Below are 23,094 nucleotides of genomic sequence, written 5' to 3' on the forward strand. Positions count from 1 at the left end.
CCTGATTCTGTAGTTTGCAGAAACACCCCATATGTGGTCGTAAATGGCTATATAGCCACACGGCAGGGCATAGAACGAAGTGAATGCCATATGGTATCTGGAAGGCAGATTTTGATGGACTGGTTTATTTACACCATGTCCCATTAGAAGCCCCCCTGATGTAGCCTAGACCAGAAACTCCAAAAAAAGTGACCCCATCTAAGAAACTACACCCCTCAAGGTATTCAAAAGTTACTTTACAAACTTTGCTAACCCTTTAGGTGTTCCACAAAACTTAATGGCGAATGTAGAAACAATTTTAGAATTAAAATTTATTTGTTACCTTGCCTCAAAAAAGTATAATATAGAGCAATCAAAAATCATATTTACCCTAAAATAGTCCCAAAACAACAACCACCTTATCCCGTAGTTTCCTAAATAGGGTCACTTTTATGGAGTTTCTACTCTAGGGGTGCATCAGGGGGCTTGAAAGGGTACATGGTGTAAATAAACCAGTACAGCAAAATCTGCCTTCCAAAAACAATATGGCGTTCCCCTTCTTCTATGTCCTGCCGTTTAGCCAAATAGTAGTTTACGACCACATATGGGGTGTTTCTGCAAACTACAGAATCAGGGCAACCCATATTGAGTTTTGTTTGGCAGTTAACCCTTACTTTGTTACTGGAAAAAATGGATTAAAATGGAAAATTTTCCCAAAAATAGAAATTCCAAAATTGTTTCTCCATCTGCCATTAACTCTTGTGGAAGACCTAAAGGGTTAACAATGTTTGTAAAATCAGTTTTGAATACCTTGAGGGGTGTAGTTTCTAAAATGGGGTCATTTTTGGGTGGTTTCTATTACGTAAGCCTCACAAAGTGACTTTAGACCTGGACTGGTCCATAAAAAGTGGGATTTGGAAAATTTCTGAAAAATTTCAAAATTTGCTTCTAAACTACTAAGCTATGTAACATCCCCAAAAAATAAAATGACATTCCCAAAATGATACAAACATGAAGTAGACATATGGGGAATGTAAAGTCATCACAAGTTTTGGGGGTATTACTATGTATTACAGAAGTAGAGAAACTGAAACTTAGAAATTTGCAAATTTCTCAAAATATTTGGTAAATTTGGTATTTTTTAATGCAAAAAAATTTTACTTTTTTGACCCAATTTTAGCAGTGTCATAAAGTACGATTTGTTACGAAAAAAACAATCTCATAACGGCCTGGGTAAGTAAAGGCATTTTAAAGTTATTCACACAAAGTGACACTGGTCAGATATTCAAAAAATGGCCAAGTCCTTAAGGTGAAATAGGGCTGAGTCCTTAAGGGGTTAAATCAGAATTAGTAAATCTGCCCCACTGTGTGCAATATCCACATATGAGAAAGACCAGATAGTTTGCTAGCTGTCCAAGCAGGACGTCCTCCCTAACTTCTTGCAACATAGCTCATTCCTACGGTGCTATTCGGTATATGCCAGCTCGCCGGCTTTCTGTTCATTTTTACAAAGTTTGCTTGAGGATTAAGCTGTGAATTCCTTAAACAGCCTTTAGTTCAGGTCAATGACAGCAGAAATATTTCAAAGATGTATTATTCAGGTGTGGGCAGGATGCACAGTTAGGTCAGAGAGGGGGGAAGTTGTGCATTACGAGAAATTAATGTTGCTGTATTACAAGATTCTAAATTCTCATTTGAGAAGCAGCTGGAGAATCATTCTGTTTGTTCACCTTCGCTAATCCCTTTGGTCAAATTTTAGCAACCTAGAGGGTGTTCTTTCTATGCTATCAATAAAGAAAGAAACACATGCTTAGTGTTCCAGGCTGATATCCAAGCCATGAAAAAATGGATTTTGGATCCAAAAAAACTCTGTCCCACCACCAAGAAAGAAAAATAACATGGTGGAAAAAGATCACACCTTTATTTATCAAGTGATTAAATCCTCAAGTAGGAACATTTTACTTGAAGAGCACTGCCACTTAAAATAAAAAGTAGTTCTTAAAGATGAAAAACAGCAGCTCTAAGAAATCCAGGTGATAAAGTTATTGTCAACACAAGAGTGCCCTCACAGGTGGCGGAAAATTCTGCCAGAAAATCCGCAACATCAAGACTTCTCCCATGTTACCCTATGGGGCTGAAAATTGTCTATTTGTGCGTTGCGTTCCACTGCGGAATGTAAATAATGTTGTCTGCGGATTTCCTTATGAGAATCTCTCCATTCAATTCAATGGGAAATTGATTCTGCAGTGGAAAACGCTGCAGAAAAATCTGCAAGTAAAAATCAGCAACAAAATCCGCACAGATTTTGTTGTGGATTTTTCGGCAGTGTTTTCCACTGCAGAATCAATTCTCCATTGAAATGAATGGAGAGATTATCATACAAAAAATCTGCAACAATATCCACACCAAAAGACCTTTTCGCCACATGTGAGGGCACCCTTACATCTCAGAAAGCCATCAGAATTCCCTATTCCTAGAGAAATAAAAAGCGATGATCCATTTTATTAATTGACTGATGTACGTCGATTTGCTTTTAATACCATTAAGTTATCATTTTAGTGCAGTGATTTTCTGTATATCTGTTTTTATACACTGCATAATATAAAAAATTGGATAATTTATTTAGATTTATACATGCTACATGATTTTAGATCCTATTTTTATACCTTCTCTTCTGTTCATTATCCCTTGAGTCCTCAAAATAAGACATGCAGCAAACAATAATGTTACTCATGTCCCTCTGACATCACTAGTAATGACATCACTGCAAAATCACCGCTGACAGTTTACTATACTTACATCTTTTCCAAGAACTCGCAGTTCAAACTGTGTCTCCTTGAAATGAATTTTTGTAATTCTAGGCCTACAAGAAAGGAAAAACAATCAAAATTCATCCATAATTACTTGTGCTTTTGACTACATGATCCACAAGATAAAGTTTGCAATTTTAATTATCTTTCTGGCAGGCTCTTACAGAGATATTTTGTGTACACAGGTTGTTGGATCAGGGCTGCACAGTCATGCCAGAAGCAGATTACATAACCTTGTGCCGATATCTGCATTCCACTCACCATGTAAATGTTCATGACAAGAGGCAAGTACAAAAACCAAGATAAAATCAACATTGGCAGAATGTACAAAAGAAATGCTGTTCTGCGCCATGTACACTTCATGCTCAAACCTTGCCGAATAATGTGCTTGTAAAGCTGGCGCTGCCCGCAAACACTGTTCCCATACTTTCCACAGTAAGAGTTACTTAAAGCGGTTGTCCCACGAAAAATATTCTAACTGGATATGAATTTTTTGTAATTGCATGTGAATAAAAATAGTTATTTAATTCAATGTATCTGTATAGAGCCACCTACTGTTTGCTCTTTTTCTTATTTCTTTGTCCTGCTCACTCAGATGGTCGCACATGCTCAGTTTCATCCTATAACTGCCTCGTGAGCTGTGATGGGAAGAGCATGGACACGCCCCCTGAGCTCTCAGCTTGATATAAATCTAGCAGAGCAATGAATAGGGAGATCTCTGGAGCCATGTGAGGTACAGGGCTGGTTCTAAATTTGTTAGAAATAATTTGTCATGTACCATATGACGTCGGATTTAAATTTTTTACATTAGTCATAGGTTAACCCCTTTAAAAATAACTATAACCAAAAAACTGACTAAAAATGATTATTTCATCACTGAAATATGGGATTTTTTGTATTGTGACTTTTTCCCACCATACAGTAAAATAAAAATATAATATTCACGAAGACATGTGATTTTAACATCATATAGTTCAAAGAAAAAGAATACCGAGATGAGAGCCGCACATCTAAAAATATCAAATTTATTCAAAACAACAGACACGACAGAAAATAGCTTAAAATCATCGTATACAATAAATCAGGGCCATGTTTTTCTTGCATGCGCAGACCGCACCTCCACCTTGTCATGCGGCTTCCGGTGTATGGCACGCAGTATGTGCCTCCTGAGCCTGAGCGATCTGCCGCTTCCGCTTTTTGGAACGCAGTACGCGCTGGCTCGGCTGCACACATGAGCAGACGACACTTCCGGTCGCCGTCTGTCTCAGCGTGCATCAGCTGCTATGTCGATCTTCCATTGAAGGTAATATCCCTTCCTCTCCTCCCCCCCCCCCCCCCCCCGAGAGTGTGGGGGGGTTACTATTCCAATGTATCACATGAACGCCCATGGTGATAACTAATACTATTGATTACTATGTATATATATATATATCAGTCTATGTGCCTTATAGGAACAGGCACCCCTGAGGAAGCCAGCAGAGCCTGGCGATACGCGTTGGGCTTCTTTTTTCCTGACCACCACGCATACCCCCACTATGCTACCTCAATGATAAGTATTTCAGTCTTCCATTCTTGCTGATGGATCTCATGCACTTTAAATTGTAATACATTTACCTATGTGGGGGCATGTTTATGGCTTTGTGGTGAGCCAGGGTGGCGTGTGTACATGATTGGTTCACATTGCCCTGATTTATTGTATACAATGATTTTAAGCTATTTTCTGTCGTGTCTGTTGTTTTGAATAAATTTGATATTTTTAGATGTGCGGCTCTCATCTCGATATTCTTTTTCTTTGAACTATATTGTGTATTACATACCGTGTGTCGGCACTCTTATTCTAATTTTGATGTGCCCCCCGTTTTTTTAATTACATGTGATTTTAACATCATTATGAAATGGAAAAAGAGGAGCATCTTAATGTCTATATGTAGCCAAAACCAATATATTTTTAAAGCGTTTCTGTCAGCAGGAAAATGGGTATTACCTGGCTGACATAAGTGATGTACTAATGTCAGCTGAACATAACTATATTAGTGCCACCTCACTGCGTGCCGCCGTTATTGAGAAAAAATAACTTTTATAATATGCAAATGAGCCTCTAGGTCCAGTGGGGGTGGCGTTGATCCTGCTCCTAGAGGATCCGTTCTCCCACCTCTGGCCACGCCCTGCTACACTTGATTGACAGGGCCAGGCAGCGGACCATTGCAGCCCGGACCTGGGAATGAGCCACTGCTGCCTGTAAAGAGTCATGGTTATACATGCCCACCTGCTGATGATTGGCAGTTCTCAATGAGGTAGAAAACTAAGAAGAAGTCAATCACCCGCAGGTGGACAGGAACTCATTAACAATTTCCTGATTCAGCTATTTTTTTTACTCCCCACCTTTCCGAAGCCGTAACTTTTCATTGCTTTTCTGTTCACATATGGAGACTTTTTTTTGTGTGAAAAGTTGTACTTTTAATGGCACCATTTATTATTGCATACAGTGTAGTGAAAGATTGGAAAAAACCTAAATGTAATGGAATTGGAAACCAAATGCAATTCTGCTATAGTTTTATGGGTTTCATTAAAACCGATATGTAAACTTAATTCTGTGGGTCAGCGTGATCACAGCAATACCACATTTTATAGTTTTTATTGGGTTTTAAAAAACTAAAAAAATAATTTTTTGGATCGCCATATTCTGACTAACTTTTTCACATTTCTGGAGCTATGTGAAGGCTCATTTTTTGTGGGGCGATCCGTAGTTTTTATTTATATCATTATGAGGTGTGTATTACTTTTTGATCACTTTTTTTTGAGGGAGGTGAAATGACCAAAAAACGGCGAATCAGCCATTTTTGTTGGCTGCCCTCCACTCCCCACCCTCTATTCAGAAAGTGCAAGGGCTGCATAAAAATGCCACTTAACACTATATTTTGTTGCAATTGCATTTAAGAAGTCACACAGTGTTTGCGACTTTCTTTTTCGCCACACAACTGGCGCAGGGAGATAAATCTCTCCAAAGGTTTCTTAGGCTAGTGAAGTATGGTGAAGTATTTTAGTACCGTAGATTTAAGGTTCTTTAACAAAAACTTACCAGAAATATTTTCCCACTTGCTTCTTGTTCTTGTATGCAACCAGTCCTACTGGGGTGAGACCTAAAAAGTATTCAGAGTTGTTTTCCCCCTATAAAAATAGAGGCACAAAAGTATTGATGAATGCTATTTGGCTCTTCAGAACTTATTTGAGTGTTCCATAGAGTTATAGTCTCAGGTTAAACATTTTCAACGTATAATGGTCGCCCCAGAACTAATTAAAGGGGTTATCCGGGTTCACAGTCTTCCTAATTTACATAATCCATCACCTATCATCATAGCTGTAAGGTTCCCCTGATGGTTTCCTGGCCTGTTTCCCATCTTACGGTCCCCTTGCAGGTCCCTGCCGCTGCACTCGTTATTGTTTACATTGCTGCGTTCTCCCTCTGCGTCACTTTTCGTCACACTGCCTTATGGGACCCACAAGGCAGCGCAAGTCTGCAGAGTAATGTCTCGCTCCCAACCCCTGCCTCTGATCACTGCCTCCTGACAGTCCTCTCCTTCTGTGTATGGAACATGGGAGGTGTGGACTATGCTGCTTTTCATAGTACCCGCTACATCACCAGCACAATATAAAAAGATCCTTGCGACTGCAGCGTGACAAGGGGGAAAATGGGAGGAAGCAAATGCTGCACTCATATGTAGGCTGCAAATACAAAGCAGCATATAAGCAAAATTCGGCAAAAACCCGGAAAAACCCCCCTTAAAATTGGCTGTCCATCCATTTAAATGAATGGTGCCAAATCATACTAATCTTAGGCTGAATTCACACTTCAGTTATTTCCATCAGTTATTGTGAGCCAAAACCAGTAGTGAAGTCTACACAGAGATCAGGTACCGTATAATAATTTAATCTGACCCTGTTCTGTGCTTTTGACTCGCACTTTGTTTTGGCTCACAATGACTGATGGAAATAACTGATCAAATAACTGAAGTTTGAACTCAGCCTTACTGATACCCCATTGTCCCTGTTCAAGAGCTCTCCAGTTCCATGACGATCCCTGCTTACAAGTCCCTCTCGACACACAGGAAATGACAGCTCAGCCAATCGGTGACTGATGCAAGTACCGCTGCAGCGCCAGAGACTGACTGAACAGCCATTTCCTGCATATCAAGAAGGACCAGAAAGCTAGATGATTAAGAAGCTTGTAGCATCTGAAACACGTAAGCGGTTTCACTGATCACTGCATGATATTGTTCCTATGGCTTTTAACAAATGTCTTTCCTTTTCAGTTGGACCTGAGTCAGCAGGGAACTGGAGGTTGAGGGAACAGCACTGGTGGGGATTGGTAAGGTATTTAACATCATGCAGACTCAAAAATGAAATGGAGATAATTGCTCTAAGGGTCCATTCACATGTCCGCAAAATGGGTCCGCATCCGTTCCGCAATTTTGCAGAAGAGGTGCAGACCCATTCATTTTCAATGGAGCCAGAATGTGCTTTCCGGATCCACACTTCCATCCCGCAAAAAATTAGAACATGTCCTATTCTTGTCCGCAATTGCGGACAAGAAAAGGCATTTTCTATGAGAGTGACGGCGATGTGCGGTCCGCAAAATGCGGAACGCACATTGCCGGTGTCTGTGTTTTGCAGATACGCAAAACACATACGGACGTGTGAATGGACCCTTATACTGTAAAGTGAGGAACCACTGTACTTAAAAATATGTTGGCAGCTCCAGTCAGAAACCCGTCACACTCTATATTTCAGGCGGAGTTCACAATTGGTGGTGGTAGTGCCATTTTACCTTCACTGATGGTATGTGTGGCACAGTGCTCGTTTTATTTTTTCCTCATCAGGTTTCATAGTGAGACTATGGAGCTCTCCTGGATGAATTTCTGGAGCGTAATATTACAGGTTATAGCTACTAGAGATGGGTCATTGATCCAGGGAGTTATTCTAATTGCCTGAAAGGAATGCTTTCCCTTAAAATGAGGAAAACAGCCTCTACCACATGGGATTTATTTGTCTTCCTCTAGACCAGGGGTACTCAACTGGCGGACCGCGGTCCAAATACGGACCGCGGCCGCCAGTTGCCCGGACCCCGGCCATCCTTCAGAGCGCTCCTCCTCTCCTGCACACTGTACCGTGCAGGAGGAGGAGCTCACCGGCGCACTTCCTCCTGTCCCACAGCGCAGTGAGACAGGGCTCCCTCCACATGTAGCGCTCCTCCTCCTGCACACTCTGGTACGTGCAGGAGGAGGAGCTTACCAGCGCACTTCTTCCTGCCCCAGGGGCGCAGTGAGAGACGGCTCCCTCCACATGCAGGCACCAGCGCTTTCTCCCTCAGTGCGCTCACAGGTCCCTCCTCCCCTGCAGCAGCGGCAGGGCCGATCCTACACGGGGTGCAGTGGGTGCCCCGCACCCCAGCGCTGTCACCCGAAAGGCGCCGAGCGAGCCGCCGGGACTTTTTTTTTTTGGACTTTTTTTTTTTTTTAAGCCGAGCAGCCGATTCGCCGAGGAATCTGCGAGCCGAGCGGGATGTCAGTGACGACCAGTGTTCCCTCTAAGTTGCGCGGGTGGGCGGCCGCGCAGCAATTATTGTGGCCCCGCTCACAATTTTATAATGCCCGCTCACTCAGCTGTGCCGGCCCCCAGCTGATTCCCCCGCTGTTTTGCTGGCTGACGCCGCCCGCCGCACGGTCAGTTCATTTACAATACCTGGCTGTGGGCTGCCGGTGGGCGGTGGCTAGTATTCAAATAGGGGGGCGGAGTTTTGGACCCGCCGGAGGCAGAGAGGGAGTGCGTGCTGTGCGGCGCAGGCTGAGGTCACGTCACGTCACGTTACGCTACATCTGAGTACCCTGCGCTCCTGGCCGCCTGCTAGCTGGTGAGGTGAGGGCATATAAAAAAAGAAGTATGTACCCCCCCCCCTGTCCCACAGTGCTACGAATCCTCTGTTGTCCCCTGTATTACCCTGATACCCATCAGTTATATAATATATCTGAGGGGTATCAGGGTAAATTATACAGGGGGTAATATAACTAGGGGTATCAGGGTACATGAGGGGTAATATAACTGAGGAGGAGGGCTAGGCTACTATCAGACATTATACAGGGGTAATATAACTTATCTTACCCCTCACCCCTGTATTATGTCCCCTGATAGCCCTCCTCACTTATATTACCCCTGTATAATGTACCCTGATAGATACCCCTTAGTTATATTACCCCTGTATAATGTACCCTGATACCCCTCAGTTATATAATATAACTGAGGGGTATCAGGTTAAAATATACAGGGCAGGGTAATATAACTAAGGGGTATCAGTGTACATTATTATACAGGGGTAATATAACTAAGGGGTATCAGTGGACATTATTATACAGGGGTAATATAACTTATATTACCCCTGTATAGTGTACCCTGATACCCCTTAGTTATATTACCCCCTGTATAATTTACCTGATACCCCTCAGTTATATTACCCCTGTATAATGTCCCCCATAACAGTGTGTGTTATCCACAGGTCCCCCATAACAATGTGTCATCCACAGATCCCCCAAATTATTTTAAAAACCTGCTGTTTCTCTAGATGACCTTATGTTTATGGTAGTGGTAATAGAGTCTCAATGGTCTATAAAAGCAGCTACACTATTTTTACAGACCTTTGAGACTCTATTAACACTACTATTAACATAAGGTCATCTAGACTAGAAAAAGCAGGTTTTTAAAATTCTTATTTTTCCCATTTAGGTGTTAGAGCAATCTAATTAAAGTTATGTTTTAACACCTAAAGAGAAAGAAAAAATAAATAAAAACCTACGGTTTCTCTAGATGACCTTATGTTGATAGTAGTGTTAATAGAGTTTCAATGCTTTGTAAAAATAGTGTAGCTGCTTTTATAGACCCTTGAGACTCTATTACCACTACTATCAACATAAGGTCATCTAGAGAAACAGCAGCTTTTTTTAATTATTTTTTCCTTTAGGTATTAAAGCAATCAAATGAAAGTTATGTTTTAACATAAGGGTCAGAAACTGGGTTTTGACTAAGTTATTGTCAAAGCAAATTGGTGGGGCTGAAGTTGTTGCCATAGAAACATTGTAAAGGGGAGGAGTTAGTAAGATAACCACGCCCATGTGGGGGCGCCAGAAATATTTCTGCACCCAGGCGCCTGTGACCCTAGGATCGGCCCTGAGCAGCGGCAGCACGTAAGGGAGCTTCAAGCTGCTGGAGAGGGGAGGGACATCACCGCTGCCACCAATGAAATAAATGTCACATTTGGGAAGGAAGGGGGGTGTGGAGAGGGAGGGCTACTGTGAGGCGGGAACACGTCACTGACTGCAGGAAAGGACTCCAGTCAGTGTCGTGTTCCCATCTCTCCTGGGCCATCTTCTTTAGGTAACCTGATTAAATAAAATGATTAAGCCCCATCAAACCATGATAGTTTTGTTCTGCATCCAATTCCCATTATTGGGGCATTGGATGTGGACCCCTTAGTTTCAATGGAGCGTAAAAAGATGCAGACAGCACAGTGTGTTGTCTGCATCTCTTGTGGCCCCATTGTAATTAAGGGGCCGCATCCAATCCCCTAATAATGGGAATTGGATGTGGAACAATACTATCATATGTCTGTTCTGTGGCTTGGGTTGCCACCCGGCCAGTAGTTCACCAGCAAGGCTGGTATTTTAGTTCCCTTGCCGATGCCAGAATTTTCCTGTAAGGACTGTTAAGGTACTTTCACACTTGCGGCAGGACGGATCCGACAGGCTGTTCACCCTGTCAGATCCGTCCTGCCGCTATTTCGCCAAACTGCCACTCCCCATTGACTATAGCGGGAGTGGAGCTACGGCGCAGCATGGCAGTGCACGGCGTGAGGCCGCCAGATGAAAAAGTCGGACATGTAGTACTTTTAGTCTGGCGGCCTCTCACCGTGCTGCGCCGTAGCTCTGCCCCCATCCCCATTATAGTCGATGGGCACAGAGCAGCGGCACGGCGAAGTAGTGGCAAGATGGATCTGACAGGGTGAGCAGCCTGTCGGATCCGTCCTGCTGCAAGTGTGAAAGTACCCTTACTAATGAGCGCTTCCATCATGGAACGCCCATTAGTACAGCATTTACCTCCACCGCTACTTGTGCTAGTAAAAAAATGTATAAAATTACGGTACCTCCACCTCCATTTGCTCACGCTGTGGAGAACACTCCCTGCTGACTAGAAGCTCAGGACAGGACCTACAAGACGTCATCACGTTGGAGCACCGGTCCTGAGCTTGCAGTCAGCAGCGAATGTTCACCGCAGCCAGGTGAATGCTAATTATTTTAATTTTTTTTTGCAAAAGCAGAGAAGGGGGGCATTACTCTTACTGGGGGCACTAATGGGGACATTATTCTTACTGGGGGCATTCTTACTGGGCCACTAATGTGGCCATTACTAATTCTGGGACTTACCTGGGGCGCTCCACTATAACGTCAGAGCGCCCCACGCGCATGGATCACATGATCGCATGGCATCTTTACTGTTGGCGTTCAGCTCGGACCTTCACCTGACTGCAGACCCAGGTATGTGGACCTTTAATAAAACTAGTTGAGTACCCCTGCTCTAGACCAACTTTGTAGGATAACAGACTGAACCCATGAACGAATGTACACCTTTTTTTTCAGCTTTACAGACTATAAGGGACATTGATCAAGATAGGAGTTTCGAACACCAGTCTTGATTTCGCCTGCGCACCCGGAGGATGCACCAAATTTATGCACAGGTGTAAGCCTCTCATAGAATTGTCGCCTTCGCCAGTAGGCCGTGTGACAGAATAAAATCTATGGCAGCCTCCTAGCTGTTGTAGATTTGTCTTAATTCACGCCAGAAAAGTGACGTGAATTAAGATAAGTGTGCCGTCCCTGTTGGCCCATCGACGATATGCCCCTTTTCTCGCCAGTTTAAAAAAGTGAGATACATCAGGATCATCCAAAATGGAGTGTAACAGATTACTCATATTGGTTGTGGCCATGACACCAGTGCAAACAAAGCATTGTGAAAATCTTCTCCTTATGACACTAAAATCTGGTGGAACACAAAATCACATATGTAGCACAATGAACAGTTATGTAATGTATAGCAACCTTATTTATCAAAAAGGTCTAAAAGAAAAACTGGCCTTGCTATCTATAGCAACCAATTACAATGCAGCTTTCATATTGCAGTTTAGAAATAAAAGCTGAGCTCTGATTGCTTGCTATGGGCAACAAAGCCACTTTTTTCAGTTTTTTTCACATTTTCTATAAATGTGGCCCAATGTCCTAATACATAAAATGGACGTTCATTACATTTGTCAAAAACTTTATTATATTTTTGCCCGATTACACAATTTCCACCACTTGATTATTATAATAAATAAAATAATAAATGCATTTGGTTCTTATATTTCACAATGTACAATGCATAAGTGAACTAAATGTGCATAAAACATGCTATAATTCACACCCTGCTCAACAAACTATATTCATATTTCAAATACATAAAAGCAGTAAGACTGCTAATAAAGCAAATTCCCTCAGATCGAGGTAATGGACCAGAAATATTTACATTGTTAAAACCTTTACGTCTGTAATTGAATATGGAAAATGCATTTATTCTGCCTCTTTTCTTACAGTCAGCAAGGAGACATTAGAGCCAATTACCAGTTCATATAGAGGAGTCTGCATGCTGGGAAGACATCAGTACAGAACTCAATAAAGCCAATCTAGCGAGGAAGGTACTAATTTCTACCTTTCTATGATATAAACATTCTTGTTCTTTGTTGTGTTTTTTTTTTTATGTGAGCAAACATTGGAAGAAACATCAGGGCGGGACAAGTGGGCAAAGTAGGCACCTGCCGAAGGGTGCCCTGTACAGCTGGAAATTCAGTGCAGATGCCAAGGGTGCGATGAATATTTGCTGTGCACTAAAGAGAATTGCTCTTTGGTTACAGAGCAATGTCTATCACAACCTGTAACTGGTGATAGGTGCTTGTTTCAACCAATCAGGTGCTTTCCACTAGTGCGGTGAAGGTGTCCAGTCTGCAGCGGAGGAGAAAATTGGTTGTTGTGGAGGACAGAGTGCGAGAGAGACACAAGTTCAAACACTACACTATACTAGTGTACTACCAACATCTGGCTGAACAGGGTAATATTTTAATGCTGCATAAACCACCCAAGTCCTGAACAGCTCCACCAGTTGAGGCAAGTGGTGGTAGCGTGACCACGGCTGTGTTCACAGCATGTTTTTATCCAAATATATGCACTGGGGGAAGAAAAGATACAAAAAGCATAGAATATTCTATGTATGTATATGTTAAATGGGTACTTTTTTTTTTTTTTTTCCACAGTGGAACCCTATGATGACAGATGCCATGGTATGGCTTCAGCAGGAGGCATCTGGTGGACAAATATATGTCATGTGTATACATTAAATGTGGGGGGGGGGAATTCTGGTGTGAACACAGCCCTGGTAATGCAATTTCCCAACATCTCATCTAATGTACCTCCAAAGGTCCACTTCAAGTTTTACTCATGGTGGTATGTTCAAAATTATATGGACATTCATAATTCATGTGCCCATCGTGCCCCAGGGACATGAGGGTACTTACAAAGGACAGAGTGAACTATTTTATAAGGTGTCAGCACTGTTCTTAAATCCTAAATTATTCAGGAAAAACTATACTTTTGTGGTGATTTCCTTCATATGGGTTTGAAAAGCTCTCTTTTGATTCAAAGAAACCACATTCACGGTACTGCTTCACTGCGTTACTAATCTGAAACCGAATGCCATAGAGACCATTGGCGTTCAAGTGCAAATTAGTAACACGGTGCATCTACTGCTGTTGTACTAGGAAAGCATTTCTAAATCCTCACAAAGGAAAACTTCACAGATGTACAATGTATTCAGGAAGTCTTCAGACCCTCTCATTTTTCTCACATTTTGTTATGTTGCAACCTTGTTAAAAAAATAAATAAAAAAAATCTAAATTTCCCCCATCAATCTGCATTCTATACTCTATAATGAGAAGATGGAATTTTAGAAATTTTTGCTAATCTATATACAATGAAAAGCTACAATTTCGCATGCCCATAAGTATTCAATAGGTGTTCAGACCCTTTGCTATAACACTTGAAATTTAGCTCTAGCGCCTCCCATTTCTCTTGATCATCTCTGAGATGTTTCTACACCTTGACTGGAATCCACCTATGGTAAATTCAGTTGATTTGACATGGTTTGGAAAGACACACCCCTGTCTATATAAGGTCTCACAGCTGTCAATGCATTTCAGAGCAAAAACCAAGCCATGAAGAGCAAAGAACTACCTGTAGAGTTCAGAGACAGGATTGTGTGTAGGCACAGATCTAGAGAAGGGTATAAAACTTTTCTGCTGCACTGAAAGTTCCCAAGAGCACAGTGATTTCCATAATTCTTAAATGGATTAAGTTTGGAACAAACAGGTCTCTTCATAGAGCTGGCTGCCCCACCAAACTAAGTGATCAGAGGAGAAAGGCCTTGGTAAAAAGAGGTGACCAACAAACTAATGGTCACCCTGGATGAACTCCAAAGACTATGTGTGCAGATTCTAGAAACATCCAGAAGGTGAACCATCACTGCAGCATTCAACCAATCTGGGCTTCATGGCATAGTGGCTAAAAAGAGGCCTCTCCTCAGCAAAACAAACATGAAAGCCCTTCCTGGAGTTTGCAAAAAAGCACTTAACCCCTTAAGGACCTAGGACGTACCGGTACGCCCTATTTCCCGAGTCCTTAAGGACCCAGGACGTACCGGTACGTCCTGACTTAAAATCTGTATTCCGGCGCCCCAGGGGTTAATTGGAACGGGATTTCGGCTGAAATCATTCAGCCGGCATCCCGTAACAATGCAGGGGGGGGTCATTTGACCCCCCCGTATCGGCGATCGCAGCAAACCGCAGGTCAATTCAGACCTGCGGTTTGCTGCGCTTTTTGCAGTTTCTGATCGCCGCGGTCCCTGACCGCGGGGATCAGAAACTTTAGAGTGGCTAAAATCATTATTTTTCACCCCCCCCTGCACCCCTGCACGATTTTATGCCGGAGGGTGGTGCGGGGGGGGGGTGTCGCAGGCGGTGGGGGCGTTGCGGGAGGCGGGCGGTGCGGCAGGCGGGATCGCGATCCCCCGCCCGCCTCCCCATGAACGATCGTTGGCTTCTAGTGGGTATACCAGGGTGCCAGCACATTGCTGGCACCCTGGTATAAACGGCTGACATCTGTGAAGATGTCAGCCGTTTAACCCTTTCCATACCGCGGTCCTTACGGACCGCTGTATGGAAAAAGTTAACTGTCATTGGTCAGGGAGCTCCCTCCCTCTCCATTGGGGGGCTGCTGTGGCTTTGCAGCCCCCCGATGGAGAGGGAGAGAGCCCCCAGAGAGCCCCCCTCAGCCCCGTCCTTACCCTTCCCCGTCTGCGAAGTTCTGAGCAGACGGGGAGGGTTCCCATGGCAACAGGACGCCTGCTCAGGCGTCCTGCTGTCCATGGTGCTGAACAGATCTGTGCTAAAAGCAGAGATCTGTTCAGTGTAAGTAAAATACAGTACAGAACAATATATATTGTACTGTACTGTATTATACAGACATCAGACCCACTGGATCTTCAAGAACCAAGTGGGTCTGGGTCACAAAAATGTAAAAAAAAAGTGAAAAAAGTTAAGATAAAAAAAAAAACATTTATCACTGAATAAAAATTAAAAAAATAAAATAAACTACACATATTAGGTATCACCACGTCCGTAACGACCTGATCTATAAAATGGTCATGTTACTTTCCCCGCACGGTGAACGCCATAAAAATAAAAAAATAAAAACTATGAGAAAATTGAAATTTTGCCCACCTTACTTCCCAAAAAAGGTAATAAAAGTGATCAAAAAAGTCGCATGTACGCCAAAATAGTACCAATCAAACCGTCATCTCATCCCGCAAAAAATGAGACCCTACTCAAGATAATCGCCCAAAAGCTGAAAAAACTATGGCTCTTAGACTATGGAGACACTAAAACATGATTTTTTTTTTTTCAAAAATGAACTCATTCTGTAAAACTTACATAAATAAAAAAAAAGTATACATATTAGGTATCGCCACGTCCGTATCGACCGGCTCTATAAAAATATCACATGACCTAACCCCTCAGATGACCACCGTAAAAAAATAAAAATAAAAACAGTGTAAAAAAAGCCATTTTTTGCCATCTTACGTCACAAAAAGTGTAATAGCAAGCGATCAAAAAATCATATGCACCCCAAAATAGTGCCAATCAAACCGTCATCTCATCCCGCAAAAAATGAGACCCTACTCAAGATAATCGCCCAAAAACTGAAAAAACTATGGCTCTTAGAATATGGAGACACTAAAACATTTTTTTGGTTTTAAAAATGAAGTTATTGTATAAAACTTACATAAATAAAAAAAAATGTATACATATTAGGTATCGCCGTGTCCGCGACAACCTGCTCTATAAAATGACCACATGATCTAACCTGTCAGATGAATGTTGTAAATAACAAAAAAAAAAAACGTGCCAAAAAAGCTATTTCTTGTTACCTTGCTGCACAAAAAGTGTAATATAGAGCAACCAAAAATCATATGTACCCTAAACTAGTACCAACAAAACTGCCACCCTATCCCGTAGTTTCTAAAATGGGGTCACTTTTTTGGAGTTTCTACTCTAGGGGTGCATCAGGGGGGCTTCAAATGGGACATGGTGTCAAAAAAAACAGTCCAGCAAAACCTGCCTTCCAAAAACCGTATGGAATTCCTTTCCTTCTGCGCCCTGCCGTGTGCCCGTACAGCGGTTTACGACCACATATGGGGTGTTTCTGTAAACTACAGAATTAGGGCCATAAATAATGAGTTTTGTTTGGCTGTTAACCCTTGCTTTGTAACTGGAAAAAAAATATTAAAATGGAAAATCTGCCAAAAATGTGAAATTTTGAAATTGTGTCTCTATTTTCCATTAAATCTTGTGCAACACCTAAAGGGTTAACAAAGTTTGTAAAATCAGTTTTGAATAGCTTGAGGGGTGTAGTTTCTTAGATGGGGTCACTTTTATGGAGTTTCTACTCTAGGGGTGCATCAGGGGGGCTTCAAATGGGACATGGTGTCAAAAAACCAGTCCAGCAAAATCTGGCTTCCAAAAACCAAACCGCGCACCTTTCACTCTACGCCCTACTGTGTGCCCGTACAGTAGTTTACGGCCACATATGGGGTGTTTCTGTAAACGGCAGAGTCAGGGCAATAAAGATACAATCTTGTTTGGCTGTTAACCCTTGCTTTGTTAGTGGAAAAAATGGGTTAAAATTGAAAATTAGGCAAAAAAATGAAATTCTCAAATTTCATCCCCATTTGCCAATAACTCTTGTGCAACACCTAAAGGGTTAACGACGTATGTAAAATCAGTTTTGAATACCTTGAGGGGTGTAGTTTCTTAGATGGGGTCACTTTTAGGGAGTTTCTCCTCTTGGGGTGCATCAGGGGGCTTCAAATGGGACATGGTGTCAAAAAACCAGTCCATAAAAATCAGCCTTCCAAAAACCATATGGTGCACCTTTCACTCTACGCCCCGCTGTGTGGCCGTACAGTAGTTTACGGCCACATATTGGGTGTTTCTGTAAACGGCAGAGTCAGGGCAATAAAGATACAATCTTGTTTGGCTGTTAACCCTTGCTTTGTTAGTGGAAAAAATGGGTTAAAATGAAAAATTTGACAAAAATATGAAATTCTCAAATTTCCTCCCCATTTGCCAATAACTCTTGTGCAACACCTAAAGGGTTAACAATGTATGCAAAATCAGTTTTGAATACCTTGAGGGGTGTAGTTTCTTAGATGGGGTCATTTTTGGGTGGTTTCTATTATGTAAGCCTCGCAAAGTGACTTCAGACCTGAACTGGTCGCTAAAAATTGAGTTTTTGTAAATTTCTGAAAAATTTCAAGATTTGCTTCTAAACTTCTAAGCCTTATAACATCCCCAAAAAATAAAATATAATTCCCAAAACAATTCAAACATGAAGTAGACATATGGGGAATGTAAAGTCATCACAATTTTTTGGGGTATTACTATGTATTACAGAAGTAGAGAAACTGAAACTTTGAAATTTGCTAATTTTTTTCAAATTTTTGGTAAATTAGGTATTTTTTTGTGCAAAAAAAATAATTTTTTTGACTTCATTTTACCAGTGTCATGAAGTACAATATGTGACGAAAAAACAATCTCAGAATGGCCTGGATAAGTCAAAGCGTTTTAAAGTTATGAGCACTTAAAGTGACACCGGTCAGATTTGCAAAAAATGGCCTGGTCCTTAAGGTGAAAATGAGCCCGGTCCTTAAGGGGTTAAAGGACTCTTATACTGTGAGAAACAAGATTCTCTGGTCTAATGAAAGCAAGACTGAACTATTTGGCCTCAACTCAAAGCATGTCTGGAGGAACCAGGCACTGCAACAGTGAAGCATGGTAGTGGCAGCATCATGCTGTGGGAATGTTTTTCAGTGGCTGAGCGACAGGGACACTGGTCATGGTTGAGGGAAAGCTGAAAGGAGCAAAGTACAGATATAGTCTTAATGAAAACCTGATTAAGAGTGAACTGAACCTCAAAATGGGCCAAATGTTCACCTTCTAACAAGACAATGACTTTAAGCACATAGTCAAGACAACACAGGAATGGCTTGATGACAACTCTGTGAATGTCTTTAGGTGGCCCAGCTGGAACTGGAACTTGAACCCAATCGAAAATCTCTGGATAGACTTGAAAATTGCTGTCCACCAATGGACCTCATCCTTGAGAGCATCTGCAGACAAAAATGGCAGGAAATCCCCAATTTTAGGTGTGCAAACCTTGTGGCATCATATCTAAGAAGACTGGAGGCTGTAATCGATGCCAAAGGTGCTTAGATTAAGTCCGGAGTAAAAGATTTGAATACTTAAGTCAAAGCAACATTCTGTTTTTAGTTTCTCATTATGGTGCATTGAGAGCAGAATGAAGAGGAAAAACTTAACATAACAAAATGTGGAAAAAGTTAAAATGTCTAAAGACTTTCCAAATGTATTGTAGCTAATGTCACTGGTTTAACCCTTTCAATGCCAGGGGTGTTTAAACATCTTGCACTTCTGTTAGCCACAATTTTCACAGGCTTGACAAGTACAAATAAATCCTACATTATGAAATAAAAAAAAACATACTAACCCCCCCATATCCATGTATTTTCTGAAGGTAACATGTCAACATGCCATTCAGCACTTTGTACAGACACCATTATGCAATTTTGCATCAAAGTTATATACACCATGTAACAGCGGCTGCTGTGCTCCGCTGTTCCTCTGCTTACCACTGCGTTCCCGGGCGCCGTGCTCAGCTGTGATCTGTGGCCAGTGCTTCCCATTCACCGCCACAGTCCTGGGCTCTGTCTGTGTAGGTGCTGTTGTTCTGGGATCCACTCCACAGTTTCCTCTCAGCCCTGGCAACAGCATGCTTGCTGCTAGTTTCTTGTAGCACTTCCTTAAGGACCGACACGTGTCACTTTCTGGGCTTTATGGGTTAGGTCATGTGACCTAGCTGACCAATCCTAGCCCTCCTGCACATATATATCCTTGCCTGCTTGCCTTTACTCTCCTGTTGCTGATCCGGATTGCCTGATCTGTACCTGTGCCACCTGTCTGACTACGCCTCTGCCTTATCCTTCGGTCCTGCACTGTTGCTCCTGGTAATGAATCCACCTGCCTGACTACGCCTGTACTTCTGGTACCTTTCCCTGGTACCGCCTGGTCTGCCTGGACCAGCTGCCTCGTGTGCCTATCCTCCTCAAGAGGTAGCGACCTGGTGTTCCCCTTGGGAAAGTCTATTCCCACCATCAGGGGTACTATGAAGAATCGAGGGGTTCACTCACTTCACGCCCTTAGAGGAGGTAGGACACGTGGCACAGTGGGTTCACACCCGCTGGTTTGTGACACCACACTTCCTAAAAAATCAAATTTGATAAATAAAACATGTGCAGAATTCATACATACAACATACATGCACATACATATCTTCACAAAGTCTCCTGAACTGGAAAGAACAAAATTTGGGTTTTTAAAGGGTTTGAAAAAAACAGGGATTACACTCCTTAAAAAGCAAGTGCACTCCCAAAACCTATTTCCTGAAAGCAGATGACCTGATGATTGCAGGTGTCTTGATGGACTGTTGACAATCATGTCCACCTTAATGTAACTTTGTGACAAACACGAATTATAAAAAAAAATCATCAAAACAAACATTTGCACGGAAATTCACATTCGAGCAAGAGTTTACACATGAAAACAACATAAATGTAATACATTAAGGTGTGAAAATATCATACATACCACAGGCATATATGTCAACAAGAGCATGTGCTCTTGAAAACACTGAAACAGAGGTCATGAATTATTTAGAAGTGATCCACAAATGCAGTTTTCTGAGAGCACAAAACTTTATAACCTAATAATTAATACGCACAACCAACTTTATGCACCTTTGCAGCTAACGGTAGTTGTATCAATCATTGGATGAAAAGTCAAATTTGCGACTAAAGTGAGTACCCTAGTGGAGTCCTTATGCTAAATAAAATATGGTCTTCAAAAGAACTGCAAGATGTGAGGAGTTCACACATACCACACATGTCTACACTCAATGCTGAATGTGTTAAAGAAATGCAAAGTTTGCATGCAAGTATTGGGAATTACGTAGTATATAAATTTCTAAAACCACTATACATACTCTAATCCTAACAATGATAAATCCCTGAACCTCATATAATGAATTAACTAAGGCTGCTTTCAGACGGGAGTAATATGGGGGCTTTATTACTCATCAGAAAATGAGTTTGAGCGCCATTAATTCTGGTCCTGATGAACCGCGGGAGGTACGGGTGTTGCATTCCAAATATGAGCAGAAAAAAAAGCCCCTGTATTACACTTTTCGTTTTCTTAGTTTTTTTAACTAAGTAATTGAAAACAGTTATTCATGGCAACTGTCAATGAGTAAAAATGTATTTTCCCATCTGTCAGAAATATATTAGATATTTCTCTCTATTGATAATTGTTATCGCTATTACTGCAGCATGTAACTGGTATTGCTAAAGAAGCAATCTGCATATTTTACTATATAAATCGGGTATGGACACGAGAGGCCTTTACACAGGTCAAGGAGCAGCCAATTGTCAGGAAGGAAGTGTTCCTTCCTGACAGTCGACTGCTCGTTAAGTAGAGGTGAATCGCTGCATGTAACACGTCCACAGTATGAGCATGAGCTATCGCTATTGCTCGTTCCCATACAAAATCATTCCTCCTGGGCAGCAGAGGCTGTTTAGACAGCACGATCTGCTGCCCAGGAACAATGATTGAGGTGTCTGCATCTACGATCACTTGACCAGATGAACGAGTGGTTTCGCTCATTCATCGGGTGATCTGTGGCACCTTTAGATTATCAGGAACAAGCATTCATAGGAAAGTCAGTTCCCAATAATCGGCTCGATATTCAGGTCGTGTAAATCTAGCTTAAATTGTAAACCCTATTGACAAATGTATGTTTGTGTTGTGTTTGGTGCAAACTACTTAGCGCTGTGATCCGGATGTCGGTAAACATCTGGAAATGGCCGAATTAGGCATGGGGGGGGGGGGGGGGGCTGATTCAATCAGTAAGTGCTTTACATAAAAATAAAAAAAAGACCCCCATATGTGATGGGGAACAAGTATGCTTTGATTGATGGGGGATTGATAACATGCACAGAAATCCATATTACCCTATCCCTTGGAACATGTACAATTACACAAGGAGATAGAAGGTTTTCTGTGTGTTCCCTCCTCCTGCAGCCTGTCAGCCCCCCAATGCCCCCTACTCCTGGCTGGCCGACATCTCAGGTAGCTGAAGGTGAGAAGGGCTGCTTTATCAGCGCATATCATATCTAGATACAGCCTTTAGAAATTGGGTTGGGAGCCAGAGCTGCATGTATATGTAAGACCTGAATGGGACCTATTTCTAAGCACTATAACTCCCAATGTATCAGGGCTAGCGCTGTGATCCTGGTCTTGTTTTAAAACTTAGATCGTAAGCTTTAAAATAAGCTCTAGCTGCTACACAGCCTGAAAACAAGACATCAACAGCAAGGACATATGACATACATTCATGGTTTCTGAATGCCAACCTGCAAGCAAGTTCTTCCTTGTCTGGGAAACGATTAAAGAGTGAATTAAAATGTCTTAATTTGCCTCAAAAGTCACTATATCTAACCAGCTACAACGTACCTTTATGGTAGGCTATGGATAACAAAATATTAAACTGATTTCTGCTTCTTTTATCCCTTTAAGAGCTGGAGGATTTCATATTGAGAAATATTACACAAGTCCTGAGTTACAGTAAAGAATGAAGCTCATCTGAATGTAAATAGTATGTCATGCTTTAAGATATTAAAACTGTAAATCATTTTCCTTTTATTCTGTCAAGAATCATAATGTCAACCTGTAAAGTACAGTTTGTGCTCTATGGCACTGATCTTTCTGCCTCTAGATCTTTTCTACTGGACCCATCACCTCTCTCGTGTCCGTTTTATAAAACTCTAGAGAACCTTTTCTTACACCCCTACATTGTGCCAGTCCTCGGTCATTCTTCCTGGAAATGTATGAAAAATTGACAACTGGTTGTTACCATTCACATAATTAATGGGGGTGTTCTAAACACTGGTGCAGATTTACTGTTGAAAATACGACATGTACATGCTTTGCACTGTATTTTTTTGTTTTAGACATTTTTTTAACTCATTTATGCCTTGTCCAACAGAAGGTGTGGCTTAGAAGAAGATACCATGGCTTCAAAGCCAATTTAGACTACACAGTCGCAAAGATGCAACATATTAATTATCCAGCATCAGCATTGTGATAAATCTGATGCAGTTTAAGACTATCTAGCCTAAGTTTACACTGTCTTACTTTAAGGGTCCATTCAGACATCTGCAACTGTTTTGCAATCAACAAAACACGGACAACGGATATGTGCGTTCTGCATTTTGCGGACCGCACATAGCCAGCACTATTATAGAAATGCCTTTTCTTGTCTGCAGCTGCGTTCTATTTTTTTTCAGGGCCAAGGAACGGAAGTGCAGATGCAGACAGCACACTGTCCGCATCTTTCGGGGCCCCATTGAAAATGAATGGGTCCGGACCTGTTCCACAAAATTGCGGAACAGATGCAGACCCGATTTGCGGACGTCTGAATGGACTCTTAGACAA

At 41.9% G+C, this 23,094-nt stretch overlaps 1 protein-coding gene across 2 annotated transcripts in view; it reads right to left on the reverse strand.

Moving 5' to 3' along the window:
- Positions 1-23,094, reverse strand: part of EPB41L4A (erythrocyte membrane protein band 4.1 like 4A) — a 286,001-nt gene that overhangs the window by 92,606 nt on the left and 170,301 nt on the right. For both annotated transcript variants that reach the window (XM_040421621.1, XM_040421620.1), the window contains 2 exons: positions 5,869-5,957; positions 2,779-2,842 (listed from right to left, as the gene is read on the reverse strand). In XM_040421621.1, coding sequence (XP_040277555.1) covers positions 2,779-2,842; positions 5,869-5,957 — 153 coding nt within the window. The remainder of the gene's footprint in view (positions 1-2,778; positions 2,843-5,868; positions 5,958-23,094) is intronic.

The sequence above is a fragment of the Bufo bufo genome, chromosome 2, assembly GCF_905171765.1.
Source record: "Bufo bufo chromosome 2, aBufBuf1.1, whole genome shotgun sequence".
Lineage (NCBI taxonomy): Eukaryota > Metazoa > Chordata > Amphibia > Anura > Bufonidae > Bufo > Bufo bufo.